The sequence below is a fragment of the Rousettus aegyptiacus genome, unplaced genomic scaffold (genome assembly GCF_014176215.1).
Source record: "Rousettus aegyptiacus isolate mRouAeg1 unplaced genomic scaffold, mRouAeg1.p scaffold_m13_p_12, whole genome shotgun sequence".
NCBI classification, from domain to species: domain Eukaryota; kingdom Metazoa; phylum Chordata; class Mammalia; order Chiroptera; family Pteropodidae; genus Rousettus; species Rousettus aegyptiacus.
The window spans coordinates 46,191,785-46,212,726 of record NW_023416287.1 but is presented as its reverse complement, the minus strand read 5'-3'; the positions used below and the strand labels follow the sequence as shown (position 1 = coordinate 46,212,726).

The 20,942-nt window shown below is 39.5% G+C and overlaps 1 protein-coding gene across 1 annotated transcript in view; it reads right to left on the bottom strand.

Moving 5' to 3' along the window:
• AFG3L2 (AFG3 like matrix AAA peptidase subunit 2) overlaps positions 1-19,504 on the bottom strand; it is a 35,323-nt gene extending 15,819 nt beyond the window's left edge. The window contains exons 1-10 of the mRNA XM_016119897.2: positions 19,155-19,504; positions 14,621-14,720; positions 14,167-14,244; positions 12,030-12,136; positions 11,720-11,872; positions 9,559-9,633; positions 6,312-6,436; positions 4,293-4,566; positions 2,918-3,055; positions 247-400 (exon numbers count right to left, since the gene is read on the bottom strand). Coding sequence (XP_015975383.2) covers positions 247-400; positions 2,918-3,055; positions 4,293-4,566; positions 6,312-6,436; positions 9,559-9,633; positions 11,720-11,872; positions 12,030-12,136; positions 14,167-14,244; positions 14,621-14,720; positions 19,155-19,271 — 1,321 coding nt within the window. The 5' untranslated portion in view covers positions 19,272-19,504. The remainder of the gene's footprint in view (positions 1-246; positions 401-2,917; positions 3,056-4,292; positions 4,567-6,311; positions 6,437-9,558; positions 9,634-11,719; positions 11,873-12,029; positions 12,137-14,166; positions 14,245-14,620; positions 14,721-19,154) is intronic.
• Between the last annotated feature and the right edge of the window lie 1,438 nt (positions 19,505-20,942).

Genomic DNA, 20,942 nt, shown 5'->3' with positions numbered 1-20,942 from the left:
AATCATTTCACCAATTTTTCTCTTATTCAACAGCAGGTACAGATACCATCTTAACATCAATACTAAGTTACAGCAGGCAAGAATATTTTGCTATTACATGTACTGGTATAAAGAGCCTTTAAAAGGGCTGTTGGTTTTAGAGAATGCCTTTTTTTTTTTTTGATATTTAATATCGATATAAGGATTCTTTTAGATATAATATGTAAAATAATTAGTGTTTAAAACACAAAAGACTTAAAAATTCACCATCCATTTCCACAAGCAACTGATTGAGTGTATTCTCCTGCTCACTCTGCCCCCCAAAGTTGCCTCTTCCTCTCTTCCTTCCCACGGCATCTATTTCATCGATGAAGAGAATGCAAGGGGCATTCTTCCGAGCAAGGGCAAATAAGTCTCGGACCTAAATAAAAATATAAACACTAGAGTCACTTAACAAGTGAATATTATTTATCCTCCTAATAAAAAATAAAGATCAAGTCTCCTGTCCCACAGGAAGACAATCGTTTTGTGTTATACACTGTATGATATGTATATTAAAAGTTACAAGTAGCAAAGCAGTGGCAAGTGATGAGTAACTTGGCAGGTAACTGATTTAAAGTGAACAAATAAAATCTATAATCTCACAAATTATTGTATATGTAATAAATACTAACAATACCTTCAATTTTTATAACATCGACAAATTAATATTACAAAAAGATAACATAGTTGTGCTGTAAACTTTATATTTCGTTTAAAAATTCAAACTACTCCAGTTCACATTTTGTGCCTGAGGCAGTTATTAACAAGCAGAGACTTACTAAAAGATCTAGGCAATACACCGAAAGACCTACACAAGTCCACCCAGCAATCACTCCAGCGTGATCAATGGTGCCCTTAGCCCTGATGCAACAGGAAGCAGCTGTGAGGTCCCTGAACCCATATTCTGTCCCACTCAGCATGTCCCTCCGTGTTTAAGCCACTAATTAAGGTGAGTGGAAGAAAGAATACCTACCTCTCTGCTTCACCATCAGCTGACAGAGTCCAGGGTCTCATTCTATCACCTACCCCTACTGAGATTTAGAGACAAACTCCCCAAGCCTCATAACCTTTTTACTTCACTCGCCAGAAGTCCAAGTCTCCCGTCATCCTCCCCTGCCTTGACTTCTGGAGTTTTTACATCTATACTGCACTGAGCATATCCCCTGACATAACTCATGTCTCCCTACAACCTCCCCTCTGAACTCCAGATCTGTGATCAACAGACTCCTACCCCCTCAAGCTCCTCCCTGAATACTTCCTTCACCTCCTTGCCTGAACTGAAATTTGGCTGTCCCTGAAAACTCTCAATTTGAAGGCTTTTTACCTTTCCAGCTGGAGTTGAGGTCCACCTCATACCCCCTTACTACTGCCCAAACAATTCTGCTTGAAAAACTCTTGCTCATTGAGGTTCCTGCCATGAGGCAGGCATTCTAGTCCTCCACTCCCCCACAGGCACTATTCGCTTAGTGACTTCCACATCTGTATAGATCTTGGTATCTCAGCTGCCTGACCCACCTCTTCAATCACCTTTCGCTACACTCTGACATGACCACCACTGCCAAGGTCCCTCGAAATCAACTAGCCTCGAGCAGCCTACTCTCTGACTGCCCACCCTCTAGCCAGTCTAGCCTGCCCACGTACTCAAGCACCTCCTGCAACCAATTCTTCACCTACTTCTGAGCTCTCCAGCCCATTAGGCCCACTGCTTTCTCACAATCCATAGCTTCTCTCGGGTCTCCAATTCCATCCTTTATTAGAGTCCATCATTATAAACACTCAACTCCTCCATGATCACGTATTTTTCTAAAACTTATCTACCTTACAAAACCGATATGAATCGACCAACTCTACCTAACATAGTTCATCTAATCTAAAATGCCAATAACAAATGGTAAGACCGACCCATTACTATACCTGCCACTGAGAAAGAAAAAAATGCTGCCAACTGTTAACACTGTTACTAATTGTAGTTGTATTGTTTAAAAGTTACAACAGCACTTTGCATTTTACAGTGCTTAATAAAAAGTCAGTATTTTGACATTAGTAAAATACACAAGAGTAAAAATTTAAGTGTTTCTTTAAAAATTAATCCACATTCACACTTCCTGATTTCGAAACTTATTGCAAAGCAACAGTAATCAAGACACTGGGGTACTGGTATAAAGACAGACAGATAGGTCAATAAAGTAGAATTAAGAGTCCAGAAATTTATCTATCTATGCTCAAGGGTGCCAAGACCAAAGAGGATAGTACAGTGTTCTCAACAAATGCTGCTGGGGAAACTGGATACAGACATGTAAAAGAGTAAAGTTTGACCCCTCTCTCACACCAGATTAACTCAAAATGGATCATATATTAACTTGAAATGGATCACAGATCTAAATAAAAAAAGCTAAAACTATAAAACTCTTAGAAGAAAACATAGGAGTAAATATTTATAGCTTTGGACTTGGCAACAGATTCTTAGTTATGACATTAAAAGTATAAGCAATAAAAGAAAAAAAAAGATAGATTGGACTTCATCGAAATTTAAAACTTTTGTGCTTCAGTTATCAAGAAAGTGAAAAGATAATCCATGCAATGGAAGAAAAGATTTTAAGTCATATATCTGATTAGAAGTTAGCATCTAGAATATATAAAGAAGTTTTACAACTCAACAACAAAAAGATAACTCAATTAACAGACTGCAATTGCAATCCTGGTCAGGGTGGGGGAAAGTGGGCTAGAAGTTACAGGCCTTGCTGAGGTTTTGCCTTAGAAGAGTGTTCAAGGTAGTGTATGGTGAGAAGTCACTCTATGGGACTCTAGAATAATGGCCATATTTACCTAATCCCCATTTGGAGGAAACAAGGTAGAAGGAGAAAGCTGTATCATCAGAATAAAACGAAAGACTTACTCTAGCTGGACCCACACCAACAAACATCTCCAAGAACTCAGATCCACTAACGGTGATGAAAGGGACATTGGCTTCTCCAGCTGTGGCCTTAGCTAGCAGTGTTTTCCCAGTACCTGGAGGACCAGTAAGAATGGCACCCTTCAGATATAAAGAGAAAGAACATTTAACTATAATTTCAGAAACGTAAATTGCATATCCATAAGTAATTCCTAGGTATAGATCTGTCTATAAATTTTAGTGATACACTCTAAATATTCCTTAAACATTTGAACTATGGTAGAACACTTTTATATTAGTAAGAAGAATAAGAAAAGGATTATTAGAGCCTATTGTTTTTAAAAATTTGGTAACAATGTGAAATCTTAAATATTTCTCTGATTTTATAAGATTTTTAGTGTTACTTTTTAACCTGACAGTATATAAAGGGTGACTTAAGCTAAGAAACTATTAATAAACCAGCTGAGGTTTACTTAAGTAATTCAAAGAGACACAAATATCACACTCACAATTTCTATTTTGCTTATTTTTTCCCTTTAAATTTTCACAAATGAAGTAAAAACCTAATGACCAATGGCAAATTTAAAAAGAAAAAAAATGTGTTTGCTTTACAATATAATTAAGTTGTTGAGATGCCTAAGTATGGTGTGAACAGGTACCTAACAGCAAATTATAAAATTATATGACTTTTTATCCATATAGGTAGCACATGAAATTAAGGAAATGATGATTCTCTTTACAAAGGATTTCTTTAAAATAAACTTTATTAATAGATTTTTTAATTATTTAAAATTTTGACTCATTTACTTTATGACTGAAGCCGGCCCCGGGAATACAAAAATCAGTAAGGCCAGCCCATCACCAGCAGTGAGCATAGGGACATCTGCTGGATGGAGGGAAAGTGGGAATTAGTGCTGGCTGTCTCTTCACTGAGTTCTGCGCCATGACTCTCAAGTGCCAGGTCCAGACAGATGGTCCATTCGTACCCGCTGAGGGAGGGACAACTTGGTGACTGCAAGAAGAGATACACTCAAGGCACTACAGCTGCTGAGAGATGGGGTGTCTAAATCAGACTGGAGGTAGAAGGAAGGCTAATTAAGGAAGGCTTCCAAGAGAGGAGAACACAAATCTTTTTGGAAATTATAAACACTACATGCAAGAAGACATGTTCATAAAGAACAAATGACTCAAAAAAGGCTCTTGAGTTAGGCAGACACCAATAAGCAGAGACTAGTAAGTTAAGATAGAGGAAGGAGAACAACAGCTACTTTATAACAAGTAATCAAACTTCATAAAATTATAACTTCAGAGATCAAAAGAAAATTCAAAAGATTTTTGATTAATAAATTGAAAATAATCTTATGAAAGTTCATTTTACCTTTGGGATTTTTGCTCCTAGGTCTTGATACTGCTTTGGGTTTTTTAAGAAGTTTACAAATTCCATTATCTCTAGCTTGGCCTCCTCGCAGCCAGCCACATCTTTGAACTTCACATCTATCTCATCCTTTAAGACCTTAGCAGTAGTTTCTCCAACACTGAAGAGTCCACCCATCCCCCGGCCTGTTCGACCAATACCAGCAGGCCCTCTTCGTATGGTGTACAGTAAGAAAGCAATGATGAGCACCGTGGGCAACATGCTCAGCAGGAAAGAACTAAAAAGAGAACCACACACGATAGTGACATATTTTTAAGGCTGTTAATCTTTGGCCTTTATAATGTTTTGCAAAATACACTTTTTGATAATTGGCTGCAATATAATTGCATATTTTCTTTTTTTGTAAAACCTGAAGATTCTAATATTTTATCTGAGGCACAAGGAGAATCTCAGTGTGTCAATATCACTCAGGAACAAGCACATAATACCAAAGAAAAAACTATTCTTAACACGTATTGATATTTTATTCCTATCCCAATAAACACCATTTATGCACAGTACAGACCTGTGATTTACTATCATTATATCTGAGTTTCAAAGAAATTTCTTTAGAATTACTTAAAAATTATACCATGATCCCGGTATTAGCCTGGGCAGAAAATCCAGTTCTCTTATCGAAATGCCTCAATTTACTCTGAAGAGATATCTTCCAAATACCACATCCTTGTAAGTGAATACATATCACTTCAGAAGTCCTGTGTACAATGGCAACGAGTGCTGCACAGGCCACTCCGTGCAGCTCGTGCAGCTTGAGAGAGACTTGCAGGGGAACTGGTTTGCCCTCCAACCTCCTGTCTGCTCTAGAGGGACCTGCTGGGGAATGACTTAAAGCTTGGAAATGCTTTTTGCCTTGTTTAATAAAGTCAATTTCAACCCAACCATGGGTATAGATATGTACTTACATTGGTTAATATAATGCAATTTAGTTTAACTTGCCCTAAGAAATTTAGACCAAACCCTGTACATAGTTTAGGTCAAAAACAAAAACTAGGATTTACCAATTTTTCATCTTTTATAATATTTTAAATTGTGCTACAGTAGGCAGCAAGAACCAAGAAAAATTTACCTTTGGTTTATTTTCTGGAAGAAAAAAAAAACATACTGACAATAAAAATTTAAAGAATGGTAATGTTTCAGCATCAGACTATAAAGTTAAATAATTATATGACAGCCTCAGGAGCCGAGGGATATAACATATGTGAAACAATTTTAATAGCTAATTGGATCTAAATACCTCAGGTAGATTGCAGGTTTACACAAACTAAGACTCAAGTAAGTCCCTAAAACTGAGCAACACTATCAGCTCAATTAACACATTAGTTCTCCATTCTGTTCTTTTACAAAAAAATTAAGATTTCTAATTTTACTCTTGAACTAGTAACTCTATAGAAAAGCAGACCTTCCGTATTTAATCCAAATGGAATAACTCTGGGAGAGCTACCTGGATGTACCAAATAAGCACTCAAAGGCAATATAATTCTCAAGGAGCTCAAAGACAAATGCCTTGAAATCAATGGGCCCTTCTTAAAAGACTCAGACTTCAGACTTGTAAGTAGCCTGACTGAAGACAACCCCTAAGAGAAGCAGGAGTTCTGACAATAGAGGAAGAATTACTTAATTATCTTGGAAAACTCTGAAATATAAATGTAAGTGATAGTTAAAAGCTGGAATGCCTCTCTTTGACATAAAAGGCTCTTTATGCTAAAATCCTACTAGAAGACAGTCATTGGATATTAATGCCCCAAACTACTGCTTAATCAAGATAAACATAAATGTGGAGAATATCAATTAGTTACTAGCAAAAACTAGTAAATCGCCAAAGGTTTAAAAAAATCCGGCCACATCAAGAAAGACTTGTTTGAGAATGCAATGTGTAACCTGCCACCTGGTGACAGAACGGTGAACCACACAGACCACGGTGAACAGTCTTCAACATGTTTATATATCTGCACTGCTTCTTACCCATCACTTTCAGCAATGTAGACAACAGGTACCCGATTCTCCCCTTCTATACCCAATTCTTGCTGTAAAGTTTCCAGATTCCGCTCAAAGGTGTCCACACTGCCAATATTAAACCAGACATATTGCTAGAAAAACAGAAAAACAAAATACCCTAAGAATGAAGGGGAGACAAAGAGTTTAATTCATTAAAGGATTCAACTTCTAAAGAATTTTTCAGAAATACTGAAAATTTACAAATTAAAAATCCAACAATAATAAAAGACTGGTTTTAATTATATGATGATTAAGTTTCACTCAGTGGTTCTAAAGTTAAAACTCATAATAATAAAAAATATATTTGAAAATAAAACCCTTTTCATAAATAAATATGCGTCTTTTACCTCTCCTCCATTTCCCAGCTACTTCTTTACAAACTAAAAGCTAATGTGATACAGTTATAACAGCCAAAGTTTATTGAGCACTTACTGTTAGTAGTGTTCTATTCTAAGCCCTTTATATACACTAATTAACTCAATCTTCAGAGACACCATAAGGTGTAAGTACCATCGCCAGGGGTGATAATCAATCTAAACATTAGGAAAGCACTGTTACCCTGTTATCCTTCTATTCACTTGCTCTGGTGAGTTACTGAGGCCCTAGGGAGGGACACCTGAAGGGCCTGAGGCAATGACTATTTTACTCCCAGCACATAAGTATTCATATTGTGTCAGTGCTTATCAGCTGAGTTTCAGCCCTATTACTGTCCCCATTTCACAGATGAAAAAACCATAGGGGTGACTTCACTTATCCATAATTATACATCTAGTAAGAGTCTGGACCTAAAACCAAACAGTCTGGCTCTATATCCAGAGATCATACTACCTCTCTTATGTAATCAAAAAACACTAATCATAACAACTCACATTTATGGAATTTTACTATATACTAGACCCTGTTCCAGCACGCTGCATTAGCCACATTCTACAGCACAAAAAGACTTTGTTCCTTCTTTAACATGCAATCACTTTAAAAAATATTTTATTAAACAAGACAGTAAGTCTATGATATAAAACTCAAATGACTGGGAAGTATACACAAAAGAGAGTAACATGTCATCCCATATTCCTCCCACCAACCAGTGTTACTGAGTGGGGAATATCAATCTGGTCTCTCTCTCCATGTATCTAAAAACAAAAGATGACGAGTAAGTTTTATAACATAATAATAATTATTGGTAAGTTGTTCACTGACAAAGCTACAAAATTCCCGTGGTTACAGCCTCAAAACACGTCAACAACAGATTAACCACATGTGACTGGAAATTCCTAACTTAGCACCTACTATCAACTTGGCAATATGCTAAATGCATGACTCACATCATAGAATCATGGTGGACCAAGGACCAGCAGCATGCAGATTCTGGGAACAAAGTCTGGAGAAGACCCTCTAGGGATGGGTCCCAGCGCTCCAGGTGATTCTTACGCACCCTGAAGTTTGAAAACCACCACTGACTTTCAGGATTCTCATTTAAGCACTAAGCCCTAAAACAGTATTACTGTTGTTCCCATTTTAGAAATAAAAAAACCAAAACTTAGAGGAGTTAGGCAGTGCAGCTAGTGAAGAGTAGAGGTGATGTGAAGCTGTCTGTCAGATTCCAAAGCCTGTGCTTATAAAGCATGGCACACTAATTAATATTGCTATTTCATAAGCAGTAAGACACTAATGTAAAGTCTCAATATAAAGTCTATCGAGCACGCAATACATGCCCTCTGTTGAAAACTAAGGCTATGCAAATATAAAGAAAACAAACGCATCTATAATGTCAGCAACCAGAGATAAACACTATTAGCAATCTTGATGTCATTCTTTCAAGATTTATATAATACTCACTTTACAATCTTGAAGCACATGCACAATTTTGAAAAGAAATCAATATAAAACCTTAACTGTAATATAAAGGAGAAATAAAAAGAAAGTAATTTATAATAAAGTAGTATGAATTTCAATGTGCAAATGCTTGTGCCTGCCAATATTAAATGTAAAAATTGCCCTCTGGGAAGAGTACTGCCCAGCGAGAGCCACTACTCCAGCAGGGAGGTTAAAGTTCAAGGGAAATAAGAAGCCCTAACATTAACCAGGGGTCTAATGTAGACATTTATCTATTTCTAATTTTTTGCTCCATAATCAGTGTTTTGGAGGACATCCTTGTATAGCCATCTTTACATGCATCCTCAAGTATTTCTCTAGGATTATTACTGAAGCAAAATTACTTGTGCATGCATACTTTCAAAACTGGTATATACACTGTCAAACTGTCCCCTTGAAAGGAGTGGCAATTTAATTCCCAGCAATAAAAGTCTGAGGGATAGTTCTAAGGGGAAAAAAGTAGTATGGCTATTAATTAATATTTCATCATAAGGTGAAGAGAATGGGGGGGGTAAATAATTAAAATAACTTTCCTAAAAATGACTAAAATAGCCAAGACATATAACTTCATGAATATTCTTATATTTACTGACGTTTATCACATAGACAGAGGGTCACCATCAGCTCTAGCTTTCCTTAAAATATTGCCCCAACTAATCACGATGACTAAGAATGGTTAAACAAAACCAACCTAGGGGAAGAGAAGCAGCCTGGTAGAGATATCTGGCCCTGTGGGAGGGTGGTAAGACTGCAGAACACCAAGGGACTAGAGATGGGCCCAGGGGTCAGGCCCAGGGGAGGGCTGGGACTCACCTGAAAACATCGCCTGCCCCTCCCCTTCCCTCAACCCAGTCTGGAGTCTCTGAAATACAGAGTTCAAATGGCTGGACAGAAACACAAATTATTTTAAAAATAGGAGAAGAGATGGAAATTAAAATAATATAAGATCACAAAACAGTTGGGAGAGATATGAGGATAATTCTTAAACTGATTTGGAAAAAACTGTCTCAAAACAATTCAGATCTTACTATATTTTTCCTGACCAAAAAATTATTTTGTCTTGAAAAATCACAGACAATACTGAAATACTGAAAATTGGGATTTCACTCACTTTCCCAAATGTACAGCCCAAATGATTACCCAAACAAAACCACTGACCTAATCCTCATATCACAATTATGCACATTCTCACCTATGTTGGTGAAGATTACAAATGCTGCACTGCCCAATTCTGGGATGACTGGAGTGCATACCCACTGCAATGTGAGGGGATGTTTGCTTTCCAGCTTTAAACCTCAAGTTAGTTTATAGCTAATTCACATCAATTAACAAAATCATTTACCCCATCAACAGGAGTTTTTCCTGGTGTAAAAGTCACTCGAACAAAACGCTTATTGACGACTTCCAGTCTATCTACCTGTAAAAAGTCAAATATTCAACATAAATTTACAGAAAAAAACTTGAGATAATCTTTCAAGCTCATTTAAAATGTATACGATTATTTCGGACATACAAAAGATAACATATAATGATGACCCATGTTCCCCCATCTGGCTTGAGAAATAAAACATCACCAACACTGTTGAAGCTACCAGTCTCACCCTTTCTCCAGAGGTGGGCCACTCTCTGTATTAGGTGCACACCGTCCCAAGCACGTCCTGGCACTTGTGCCACGCACCCAAGCAACCCTAAACACACAATCAGTTTTGCCGGGTTTTGAACTTTAAGAATGATCTCATTTGGTATGTATTCTTCTACAACGTTCTTTTTCTTCCTATCATTATATTTATGAGGTTTATCAACATAACATGTCAGAGCTGACATGTCAGTTCTGTGGGGTATTCCATTCTATGAGCACATCCCATTCTGTTAAAAGACAGACATTTAGGCTGTTTCAAAAGGTTCACCATCACAAACAATGCTGTTACGAACATTCCTGTAAACCTGCTTAGGCACATCTTCAAAACTTTATCTGGGATGTGCCTGTAGATGGAGACAGTGAGGCTGGGCTGCAGGGTATACATATCTTCAATTTTACTGCATAGTGCCAAATTGCTCTCCAATTCATACTCCCCAGCAAAATATTCTAGTGCTCTACATCCTCACTTGCTATTAGAGAACTTGTTAATTTTTGCCACTCTACGGGTATAAAATGGTTTTTTCTGTAACCTCCTAACTACATCAGATGCTTAAGAACACTCTTAACCTTGTCCCAGGGCTTTTGGCTGATTCGGAGGATGAGCCGTTTGGGAGATGCTTAGATGCTTACTTCCTGCTGTCATGAAGTCTGCCTTAGCAGAAAGTCTGGAAAGTACAAGTCAAACTGGAAAGTGAGGGAGCCCCAGATAATTCCAGGAGGAGCTGCAATAGGGAACTAACTGTTCCTAATCATAGTCTGTCTGGAAATAAGCAACTGAAGTGCTCCTGCTGGGGCAATGGCAGACTTGTGTCACAAAATCAGCAGGTCAAAAGGAGATGCAGCTATGGAGAACCCTCCCCAAGGGCCTGTCACCACCCTCAAAAAGATAGCTGCAGTCTCCACACTTGGATGGGAGCTACTTCTTAGAAAGCAGAGTCACAACAACATCTGGGAATTATGTAATATCGTCACTTGCATGAGAGAAACACTGCAAAATCTGAGTAGATAATTATTTCCATTTTTTCCACCCTCACCTTACTGTACAACCTTTTAGTTTCTTTATACTATCTCAGCATTAATATTTTATCTATATTTTATACATTTCATTGATAAAAATTCCAGTATGGAGAGGTTAAATAATTTCCCCAAGTTTACACAGCAGATCTAATCCTGGTCCTCTTTCTTATATTTCATCAACTCTAACACGGACATTTTTCATATTTTAACATCTCAGAAACTGTGATACATTTGACAAATGATGGTATTTCACAGTTTTACTGAAAGCTTACTATATTGTTCTCAGTAATACACAAGATAATGTTATGTCTTACAATCAACATTATCGTAAATATGCTGAAATATGGTCTTACTGGGTAAAGACCTGCCGGCAGCGACAAAACCTCTTGAGCAACCCTGTGCGGGCCCTCACTTAAAGCCCATCTGGTCTCACTTTAAACATTCTGAGTGACTTACTCATCCAATTCCAAACCCAAAGGAGATGAAAGCAGTAGAGATGTAAAGGCGCTGGGAGAGGCTGGCACACTACAGTGGGGAGAAGAGGCCAGCAAGGGCACATGAGAAAACGATGCAAGCAGACAGGTCTGCTAGAACAAGAGTCAGGTCATTCCAAAACTAGTTTCTCGTAGAAAGTGAAACAAAAAGCATTGTGTGGCAAATCTGGGGACTGCTGCGTCAAAACAAACAGGTTTTTTGGTTGCAGTACTTTTTACCGTTAAAAAAATCCAATAGTAACTTTAAGACAGATCAGCTTGGCTAACTTGTTGACTGTCATTTTATTGGTCTAATCTACTGAATTTCACCTTTTAAACCACCTTTTAAGCCACCAATCCCATAAAATACTTACTACTCCTTTGGAAAGATAGTTATTGACAAAGTCCTTCCATGTAATTTCTCTTCCAGAGCTCTTGAACAAGAAGTAAAACATGACTCCACCCCAAAACAGAGCAGTCCAGAGAAAGTACATCCTGAATTCTTTGTCATCCCATGGAAAGTCACCCTGGGCAAAGAAAAAGACAACTTCTATGAAGAATGAAATGTTACAACATGATCTATGTTATGTTGAACATGAATTCCTTCCAATGCCATTAATGTCTCTCATCCTTTCCTGGGGCCACCCCAGAGCCTCCAAATTAACATACAGTTTAGAATCAAACCTTCTGGAATCTGGACCACCAGTGAGAATCATCTTTCTTGCCACCTCGTTTTCCACCGCCACCAACTCCTCCTCCAGAAGGACGTGGCGTAGCAGCTGACTTTGATTCTGTTCATAAACAAAAAGCGTATACAACAGCATAGCAGATTTTTACATCTCTCAACAATTTTTTCACGAACAGTTAATAAAAGATGCATTGCAAAACACATTACGGCGAAAATCCATTACTAAATAAAGTACTATGAGGAAGGATGAGACTAATACAAAGAGTTAACATTCAAGGAGGCTCGCCAGTGCTTTACAAATATTATCTCATGAAATCTACACAAAAATCCAATAACCCAATAAGTATACTACTATTCCCATTTTACAGATGAAAAAATTATAGCCGAAGTAACTTGCTGAATAATCTGTTACAGTGTTAAGTAACAGAGTTGGGGTGTGATGCAGGTAAGTGAATTCCTGAGTTCCCAAATTGAAGTCAAAAAGTTAAGTGCTTCCCTTTCCCACTCCCATAATTTCTTCTGTAGGAAAAACATGGTTTTGATAGCTGGCTAAAAATAAACAAACAAAAAAAAACCTTACCTACATAAAATTATTTTGCAAGAATCTGAAATGAGTCACTGTTACAGGTTGAACTGTGCCCCTACAGATTCATATGTTAAAGTCGTAACCCCCAGTGATCTTATTTGGAGATAGGGTCTATATAGAAATTAAAATGAGGTCATGTCAGTGGGTCCTAATCCAATAATGATAGGTATTTTATAAAAAGGGGAAATCTGGACACAGACATGCATGGAAAAAAGGCATTGTGCAGAGACATGGGGAGGTCAGCCATCTACAAGCCAAGGAGAAAGGCCTGAAACAGATCCTTCCCTCGCGACCCTCAGAAGGAACCATTCCTGCCAATGACACACTGATCTTGGACTTGCAGCCTCCAGGACTGTGAGACACATTTTTGTTGCTTACAACACCTACCTGTGGTACTTTGTTATGACAGCCCTAGGAACTAATACAGTCACTACCATCTTCCTTTTCTTCCCACTTTTCTATCCTCTCGAAGACCCACGAATGCCATTCTAACATCTTCAACCCCTGTGAAACCACCCCCTATATTGAGCAAGACGGGAGGCTGCAGTACCCAGTCACCCCTAGTGGCCACATGGCACTGTGGCTTCCTGACACGCTCACCCTACCATGAGGCATATAAGGAGCTTGTGCACCGGTCTTAAGAGAGGCAAGGTCTGACAGAGATACAACCTACCTGGAATGAGGTACAGGGCTGAGAAACACAGAGTAAGCACATTTCTAAAGCTGTATGAAAATAGTCCACCGTACTCTGGGACAAAGTAACATATACACAAAAAGTACCCAACAGGTTATGTTTAAAAGTTCAACCTAATATCATTAATCTGCCCCCAAATCAAGATTAAAAGACTACCTACTATGCCCTGGGCAACACAGGTATACCACCAATACTCACTCAGTCAGCCCAACAAGCGCTTCTCCCTTCCCTTATCCCCTGGCCCTGTTCTTGTTCCTTGAATTCTCTGAGCACATATTTGTCTTTCCAACTAGATCCAAGTTCCTTTAAAAACAAGGGATTTATTATATTTTTCCTTACATTTCCCTAAAAAGAAAGGATGGCAATTGAATGCCAACATGTGCCAGGCACTGTGCTAAATGCTATTACACATGTGAAATGGGAGACAGGAGTCTTGGAGCCTACATGGTGCCCCAGCCAGCCCTAAGAAACTTGCTCTAAAGTAAGGTAAGGCTCCGTGGAACAATTTGAAAAACAACTTGAAAGACTGCATTGTACCACCACATGTGTCAAATAAATTGTATTAATTAGGTTTCTAAGATTTTTCTCAGTGGTTTAAATTATGTGTCAAATGTATTCACTAAATATGCAGTTATTGATTAGTCAATATCTCTACCTTAAATTAATTTGAAAAATGACAAGAAAATATAAATTAAAGATGAAATGAGACATAGGGTCTATAGAATTTTATATGTACCTATAAACTACAAGTTTCAGAACTGCCTTAAGATAACACTTTCTTTGTTCAGTGAAAACTATCACCAACATCTATTAGAGAAAAAAAGGAAGTTCGAACAATCTTTTTAAAAGGTACCTTTTTTTCCTCCCATAACGTCTTTAGGTTCACTAGCTTTTTTTCCATTTTTTCCATTAGGAAAGTATTTTTCAAATCCTGTTAGAAAACAAAAAAAATAACACATATCCTTAAACCAAAAGTCATAAGATTTTGTGTATGTCTGTTCATTTTTAGAACAGCTGATAAGTCATTAAAAAGCGTAAGCTGTAAGTATAACGTTTCTCATACAGGGGTAAATCAGTCTAAATAATTCAGTTCACAGCTCGGGAGTATAAAAGGAAGAAGTCTCATTTGCATGCCTATTTTATTACCTATACAAGTGACACATGTGAAGGTAACACATTTTCTTCACTGCGATCAGACTGAAGGAGACAACCTGAAAGACTATCTATGTGCCTGCTCAGTATACATCTGCTGTGGCATGGCTCTTTAACAAGAAAACAGAAAATTATGATCACATCTAAGTGTTTACCTTTTGGAGGTCGAGAACAGAATCTTTGATAAGCAGCAATTACATCTGTCAAAAGAGAATTTCTGCTGGTCCTTTCTGGAGTTGTAACATACCGATAAAGCTGCAACATGACATAGAATAAAAGCATGAATTATATCAAAATAAAGAATTTTTAAAAAGTAGATGAACTGTTTCTCTAATCCACAGGTGGTTACAGACTAGCACAGAAATACCCTTTCTAAGGAGAACTAGGGTTGTCTGGCACAGTGCCACTCTATCCGGCAATAGAACCATGAGAGAGTAATTCTGGTATGGGAGACAACAGTACTTCGAAATCACACATAAGTTAAAATTGTAGCCCAACTACAAGTCTCTGCCAACACATTCACTTTGGTATTGTTTACTTAATTTGTATCATTCAAAAGACAAACTCTGTCACAGAAAATCTGCTGCTTCATGCTGACTCATTTGCAGGGTCTATAATACTGCAAGATTATTTACCTGAAATTACAGGACAATCCTGCTTGTAAACATACTAAATTTACATTACTGATAATCCTTATACTAGTAACATTTGCTAATGATATCTGATATATTGTCATACCACTGAGAACCTTGGGAGGTTAGGCTTTCAAATACAGATGAGAATGTTTAAAGTGAAGTTCATTTGCAATAGCATCCATCATTATTTTCCTACTTCATAGTCTGAGAAAAATAAATCACAAAACCATATAAACCACTTAACATCCACTAGCATGGCTATAATCAAAAAGACAAATAAAAACAAGTTATTGGTGAGGATGTGGAAAAAGTGGAGTCCTCACACACTGCTCGCAGGAATGGGAAATGCTGCAGCCACTTTGGAAAAGTTTGGAATTCTCAAAATATTAATGTAGAATTACTATATGATCCAGCAATTCCACTCCTACTCAAGAAAACTGAAAACATATATCCAACAAAACCTTGTACATGAATGTTCACAGCAGCATTATTCATAATAACCCAAAAGTGGAAATATAAATCCTGCCACATAAACTTTGAAAACTTAATGCTGTTTTTAAAAAACCAGACACAAAAGGTCACATATTATATGATTCTAATTATATGAAATGTTTGAAACAGGTAAATCCATAAAGACTGTAGATTAGTGACTGCCTTGGGCTGGAGGAATGATTGAGGAGGAAGAGGGAGTGACTGCAAATAATTACAGGACTTCTTTTTGGGGTGATGAAAATGTTCTGGAATTAGCAATAGTGATGGTTGCATAACCTTGTGAATATACCTAAAACCACTGAATTCTACGCTTTAAAATGATGAATTTTATGGTATGTGAATGTCAATTAAAAAACAAAAAAAGAATGAGCTGATTTAACTTCAAATTAATAAACTATTCTACACAACAAAATAGGACAAAAACACACTGTTCTTGATTGACAGCAATATTGGTCTGAGAGAATTTGGAGCTTCTGTTGTATTAGGCCCTCCCCGACCCTGGGAACACTTGGTATAACAAATAATCACTGATGATGGATAAAAATGTATCATAAGTGAATAGTTTTTCCAATGCTATATCTACTAAGGGTATAAATTAAAATGACCTGTTATTCAAGTTGCACAAGGCCACAAGTCACACTGCTTTGTTGAGCATCGACTCCGAGCAGGTGCTGCCAAGCACTGGGGAGTCCAGAGGGGGATCAGAACAAGTCTCCTACCCATAAGAAACTCAGAAATGTAAGGAAGAAAGTCCTGTGGGTGGATAAAACAATTACAGGGTGGCGTAATACACACAATACAAAACCTCTAAGTGTAAGGAACACAGACAGCACAGAGCACGAAGTGATTATATGTTTAAGGGATCTAAGGATGTGACAAGAAAAGTGACATCTAGCCTGGTATTTGAAGGACCTATAGTTCGCCAGGAAGAGTTAGAACTTTTAATTTTGTTAAAACTGGAAATCTGACTTTTTTGCATGATGATTTTCAACAAGTCTTATGATAATAGGAGCCTCAGTTATGCACTAGTAATGGGAGAAAACAACTCTGCCTGTCCAGGTCCCAGGGATACTATTGTGAAGATCAACTGTAATGACACATGTAAAAGCACTCTTAAAATTGTATGGCAACATCTAGATTTAAAGGATCATTTCCAATTATCCTGAAAGCTATTTGAGAGGAAAGTTTCTTTTATGCCTAAATAAAGCAAGTCTTCATGTCACCATAAAGCTTGGGATAGAACTGGACACATGGTAGGTACTCTATAAATGTTTGTTGACTAATAAGCCCCCTTTAGACTCAATTTTCAAATTCTGCTGACTTGGAATATCTCTAGCAATAATCCCTGAGACTGCATTTTATACTAAGGTTGTTTTCTATAAAGGAACCATAAATGAAACCTTTATTTATCTAATCCAGCCCATTCAAAAAATAAAGAGATATCAATTCACAAAACTTAAGTTTGGAGCGCCTCATATAAGATTAGCTTTTATCTTTGACAATCTGAGAACTTTTTAGTTGCTTTATCATCAGTCTTATTACTCTAAGCATAATACCTGAGTACCAACATCTCACATCTCAAAATCTTTTCCCTAGGAATCTCACTGTGAGAGTAGTTGTCTCGCCTTTAATAGCAGCACAAACTTAAAGAAAAATCTGTTTTATCATACTCCCCTGCAAGAGGCACAGTAATGTCCCGGTGTCCTTATTAGATCTTCAGAACAGCACCAACAAATATATGTCCTGGACCACCCCACCCCTCTTAATCAGCTATCACTGTCAGCTAAGGGGACTTCCTTATACCGCACCATTGATGATTCATAGGGACAACAGCACCACTCCAAAGAAAGGCCTTTTAGGTAAGATTCCTGATATAAAAGCTACAAAATCATAAGGCAGATCCTACCTGCTGATTATGACTGAGTCCAATAATCACTAGGTGTAAAAGGAGAGGAATCAGACCAGGTAAGATGGGGAAATGAATGCAATGCATGGAACTGAAAAAGGGCTAGTGCTGGGGCAGTATGGAAAGAGATGAAGATAATACAAGACTGACAAGGGAGCTTCAAAAAGTAAAAATCATGAATGCAGGTATGGATGAAAAAGAGGTGCTGTAATAACATCACAGGGTGGTCCGATCATAAATTCCTAACTGGGCAGGTGAGTAGCCACACCCTAGGCATATTAACTTCCTTAGTAAAAGATTTATCTTTGCCTTAAGCAAGCCCTTTCCATTGCTTCTGTGCATCTAGGTTAACATACCTCTGAAATGTCCCCTTTTCAGATTCCTTGGAAGCATAACCATCTTCAAGAGACCATGTAATCTTAACTATCCTGTAATCTAATCCTTGCCTTGCTTTCTCTCACCTTCATTTATCTACCTTATGTTTCCTCTTTAATTCTAAATGTATAAAAGAAACTGCAAAACTCACCCTTCTGAGCTTTTGAGATCCTGCTTCCTGGCATTGTCATCAGTTTAGCTCAAATAAACCTATAAAAACTCTCTATAGGTTTGGACATTTCCTACCCTGAATGAGGTACTATCAACACCCCCTTTTAAGTGGAGAGGCTGAGATAATTTGCTCAAGGGCATTTGGCTAGTTAGTGGCAGATTCCTGTGACTGAGTCCAGGGCCTTTAACCACCATGCTGTTTTGACTCTACATGAGTACGTACTTCTAGGTAAACCAGTGCAAGACTGGACTCCAAAGAAATGATAGCAAGAAACTGTGTCACTGAAATAACTGATATCCACTATTCATTACGAACCTTTACTTGAGACATATGTCAAAACACACTATCATCACTTCAGAAAAATATATTACCATTGCCCACCCAAGTGGAGTTCGGTATCTGCTGGTTATCAACAGAGAAATAGCCTCCTACTAAGGACAGGTCTTCTTATACAACAAAAAACATAATCTCTTCTCTGAAGAGGTGGCATTATTAATAATCATAGTTAATATTTACTGGCATGTGCTATGTGCTAGACCTAGAAGACCAGCAATAGCCCATTCAACGATGGGAAAATGGAGGCTCAGAGAAGAAGCTTAACTCCAAAACCTGGCTTTAACTACATCGTGCTAATGCTGTGGATTCTTAAAGCACATACACAACACATGCATTCTATTTTCCAATGCCATGAAAACAGGTAAACGAAGGCAACCAATGCCGAAGATACGGGTTAAGTTTCTTAACATTTTTAGGTCTCAGTTACACATCTGTAAAACAGGTTCAACCTGAATGAAGTCAGAGGACCCTCCCAGATGATCTTTTTAAATTCTCTGACGCATAAAGATCTGATTCTATTGGAGATGCATGTTTTCAAAAACCCAACTCGATACCCTGGGTTTGACACCCACTAGGGAGTTATGGGAACCACGGATACACGATCAGAAACGCAGGGCGTCCTGGTATTGAAAGGCAGCGCACGCGGCCTCATTCACCAGGGGACCTCGCCCCGGACGCACCGCGGTCCGCGACAGCGCTCAGGGGCCGGTGACCTTGACGCCCTGCTCGAGGGCCGGGCTGGAGGCAGAGGGCACTGGGCACCAGGGACTCACCGTCTGGAAGCAGGACCGCTTGCTGGGCCCCACGCCGCCGCCGGGCACGAGCAGCGGGGGCAGGCCGCGGGGCCAGCAGGCGCCCCGGCCCCACAGCAGCAGGCAGCGGTGTGCCATGGCCGCCCGCGCGCCCCGCTAGGGCCCGAGGTGCTGCGCAGGCGCGGCCCTTCGGCCGGCGGGCGGACAGCGACCGGAGGATTCAGCCAGCCGAGACGCCTGGGAGTAGGACAGCTATCCCCGCGCGCCGCGCACCGGCGAGCCCACGGTTTCGACGCGCGCTTTCCCGACCCCGGCGTGCTGACGTCAGCCGCACGGCGAGCCCTGGAGCCCAAGGCGGCCGCTTCGCTGCGCAGCGTCCTCTCTCAGTCCGGACTGGAGGCGGGACCTGAGTCAAGCAGCGTGGAAGGCGAGCGGAGGGCGGTGCGCGGAGCGGAAGGGAGGAGGAAGGAAGACCAGTGGGGGCGTGGTTGAAGGCGGTGACTAAGGGGAGGGGCGTGAAGGGGTGTAGGGCGGGGCTAGGGCGGGACCTAAGGGAGGACTATAGAGGACTAGAGGAGGGCGGGGGCAGGAGCAGCCGCGACCTGCCGAGTGGGAGCAGCAAAGGTCCTGTTGAAGCCATCTTCAACATTTTTGGCATTGACTCTCTCAGTGAATCACTCGTCAAATATTTGGAGCGCCTACTCAGTGGCGGACATCATTTTAGGCTCTAGAGGTGCCAAAACACAGATCCCTAACCGCTACGAGAGCAATACAAAGAATCACAAACCAGTGACTTAACTGCAATAATAAAAGTGTTGGGACCCTGATATCTAGCTTTGGGCCCATTAGAAACTGTTTCGAAGAGAAACAGGGTGAGTTCTCCAGGCAGTGGAGACCTGTCAGTCTTGTACCGGGATGGCTGCTTTGTATATATTTCCTGCTGTGTATGGGATTTGGTGGGAGCGCAAGCGAGAACATATCAAATGCTTACTGCCGCGTCTGTATAGTACAACCGGGGGGCAATCCGGCCCCCTTCGTTCTTTTGCCATTCCACCTGGGCACTATGAAGCCCGCTATGTTTGTGCACCCAATCTGCTAGTTCAGATGTTTGTAAGGGCGTCAGTGTCCTGATCTTTGCCTTCATCATCCTCCATATTTCCAGGAGGCGAGTCAGACAGTTGAGCAGAAACATGATAGACTGTCAGGCGAGAGGCTGGCTCCTGTAACCTTTTTCATGGTGCTCCCTCCCCCCGCCGCCCCCCATAATGGCTTTTTCAGTACTTGCCAGCCCTCTCATGTCCGTTGTGCCAGCTAGGTCGTGAGACCCTTCAATATATCTCACCTGTCTATACAGGTGACTATGTAGGCCATGGCTTGTATGTTCATACCAGTCATACAGCTTTTATTCTGTCCACAGGGAACTCTGTTGTACTCCCGTTTCAAACCATACAGTGTTGTATGGGGTTAAATGATCACCTCAGTCTATACACAAGGATTACCTCCCCTAGAGCTGTCCCCTGTACCACGGTCCCTGTACCATGTATTTTTAGGGATGGGAATCATGCCTTCTCTTACTGATGAGGACATTTTTATTTGGGAAGGGGCTATACAATAGGGACTAAAGTAGTCTCATAATACATTGGCTCCCAAATGGCATGTAACTCATTGCCCAAAGGACTTGTGAAAAGGGTACTGTGCTGTTGTAAACATTCATGCCATTTTTGTAGAGTGGAGGCTTAGATAACAGCTGAAGTGGGCCTTGAAAATAGCCCTTCTTTCTAACCCTTTATTGGGACCCTCATCTGCACT